At 40.5% G+C, this 2,180-nt stretch overlaps 1 protein-coding gene across 2 annotated transcripts in view; it reads left to right on the top strand.

Moving 5' to 3' along the window:
* The window catches only part of SLCO2B1 (solute carrier organic anion transporter family member 2B1), a 119,866-nt gene that overhangs the window by 89,361 nt on the left and 28,325 nt on the right, over window positions 1-2,180 (top strand). For both annotated transcript variants that reach the window (XM_025193034.1, XM_025193033.1), the window contains exons 10-11: window positions 270-462; window positions 1,886-2,045. In XM_025193034.1, the coding sequence (XP_025048819.1) occupies window positions 270-462; window positions 1,886-2,045 (353 nt within the window). The remainder of the gene's footprint in view (window positions 1-269; window positions 463-1,885; window positions 2,046-2,180) is intronic.

Genomic DNA, 2,180 nt, shown 5'->3' with positions numbered 1-2,180 from the left:
CCCTTTGATTCCCCAGCCCAAATGTCCAGATTCCCACATAGAGCTGAGGGAATGGCTTGAAATCCTGCTATGGCAGGACACCTTAATGGCTTAGCCACCATGGTCTCCCATTATGGCAAGCATTGGACATGATGTCATTTACAAATTGCTCTTCACAGCCTATCAGGTAACCATGTAATCACCACATTTCATATGCACCTCCTTAATTGGTAGGTACTGAAGTATTCTCCTTAGTATTTGGATCTCTTGACAGTGTTTCTTTTTCCCAGGTGCTGTGAACATCCCTGGAGCAATGGTTGGCATAGTGTTGGGTGGAGCCATCATGAAGAAGTTCCAGATATCTTTGAAACAATCTGGCGCCCTGTGTGTCTTTGGCATGCTCCTCTGTACCCTCTTTGCCTTTCCTCTCCTTTTCCTGGGGTGTCCAACACAGAAGGTTGCTGGCCTTTATCCAGTAGAAAGGTACTAATAGTTTTAGTATAGCTAAGACACAAGTCTTGCACTCTGACATGTTTGCTGATTTATAAAGCATTTTATTCCAGGTACGTTCTACAGACTTTAGACAGAAATTGAGAAATGAAACAAAAACTGGTTACAGCAACCAGGATGAAAACCCATGCTCTTTAATAAAATGAGTGGTGGTGGTGAATAAGACTGGAAGTGATAGTGAAGGTGTTTATGTATTAACAGAATGGATCACATTCCAGACTTTGGGGTCATGTTTTTCATAAGTATTCTGACGATGGGAGATTTAGCCATGGGAAGGTCACTAAAGTTTAATGGATTTTTAGCACAACTAATTGAGGATCAAAAAGTCAGACTGGAAAATGAAGAGCACCATTCAGTGGTTGATAATTCTTGGCATCCTCCCTACAGACTGAAATGTAGAGTTTTCATAACCTTGATCCCACTCCTGTTAAACACCATATAGGTAGCTTCCCACAGACTTATATAGAATTTGGATCAGGCCCTGAGATAGACATTCATTGTCTCCATCAGCTCTGGACCCCACTATTGCCATTGCAAATCCCCCCTTATTGAAGTAGCTCTCTCGTTACCACACCCAAATATGAAGGAGACAGGAGTGGCCTTGGGGAGACTGAGGGTGCAAGATGCTAAATGCACAGTAGACTAATACTACTGTGCATTAGCACATCGCTAATGTGCAGTAGATTTAGTCTACTGGGCATTAGCATCACTAAAAAGGCGTGCACTGGTGCTACTGTGCAGTAGTGCCGGTTACTATGCATTGAGTTAGTACCTGTTCTTACAGGTACTAAACTTAATGCACCTTAAGTATGGCACATTAATGCATATGTAGATGTGCCCTGAGAGGACCAAATCTGAGGGAGGAGCACTCATTTGCTACTGCACATGAACCTGTAGGGAAGGCTTGAGGTAGACTCTATTGTCTTAAGTTTCTTTTTCAATAAAGCAAAATACAAGAATTAGTTTTGATGCTAAGCAGAGTATGCTTATAGGTTAGAATAAAGTGAGAAAACTACTGACAGGAAAATTGAAACATTCATTTCTAAATAGGCAATATTTTTATTTTTATTTGTTACTGATGTATTGACCAACAGTTGTCTTCATCTACTACGTTCCACTTGGATGGGGCAGTAGTTAATGAAGCAGAAAGATGAGTCCTGAATGTACTGGCTGAATTCCCTACCTGTTCATGTCCCAAATTTCAGGTTTTTGAGGATGTTTTTGATTAAATTAATCTACAAAAATTATAATTGCTGTGGATTAGGCAGCGGCTATGAATAAACACTTTGACTGTTAAGCAAGCAACTTTTTGCTTACCAATAGCTATGCAGGTACAGTGCATCATGCATGTATGCACATGTTCAATGTGTACATTCATATCTTTCCTTTTCCCTAGTGCTGAATTTGACCAACACTCTTTGGAATGTAACAAGAGATGTCAATGCCCTGATAAAGCCTTTAACCCTATTTGTGGGTCTGATGGGACTGAATACATTTCTCCATGTTATGCTGGCTGCGAAGTTGTAAACCTTGATAAGCTGAAAAATTCAATTCTGGTAAGTAAGGTTTGTTCCTCTCCCCCCTGAATCAGTGCCCTGAGTTGGTATGACTAATGAGTAAGAATCCAGTGCAAAGCTCAATCCTGATAGTTGAGTTCAGTGTTATTATATAGATAAACTGCATAGTGGGAA

Source organism: Alligator sinensis, unplaced genomic scaffold, assembly GCF_000455745.1.
Source record: "Alligator sinensis unplaced genomic scaffold, ASM45574v1 scaffold1381_1, whole genome shotgun sequence".
Classification (NCBI taxonomy): Eukaryota; Metazoa; Chordata; order Crocodylia; family Alligatoridae; genus Alligator; species Alligator sinensis.
This window is presented reverse-complemented; position numbering and strand designations above follow the sequence as displayed.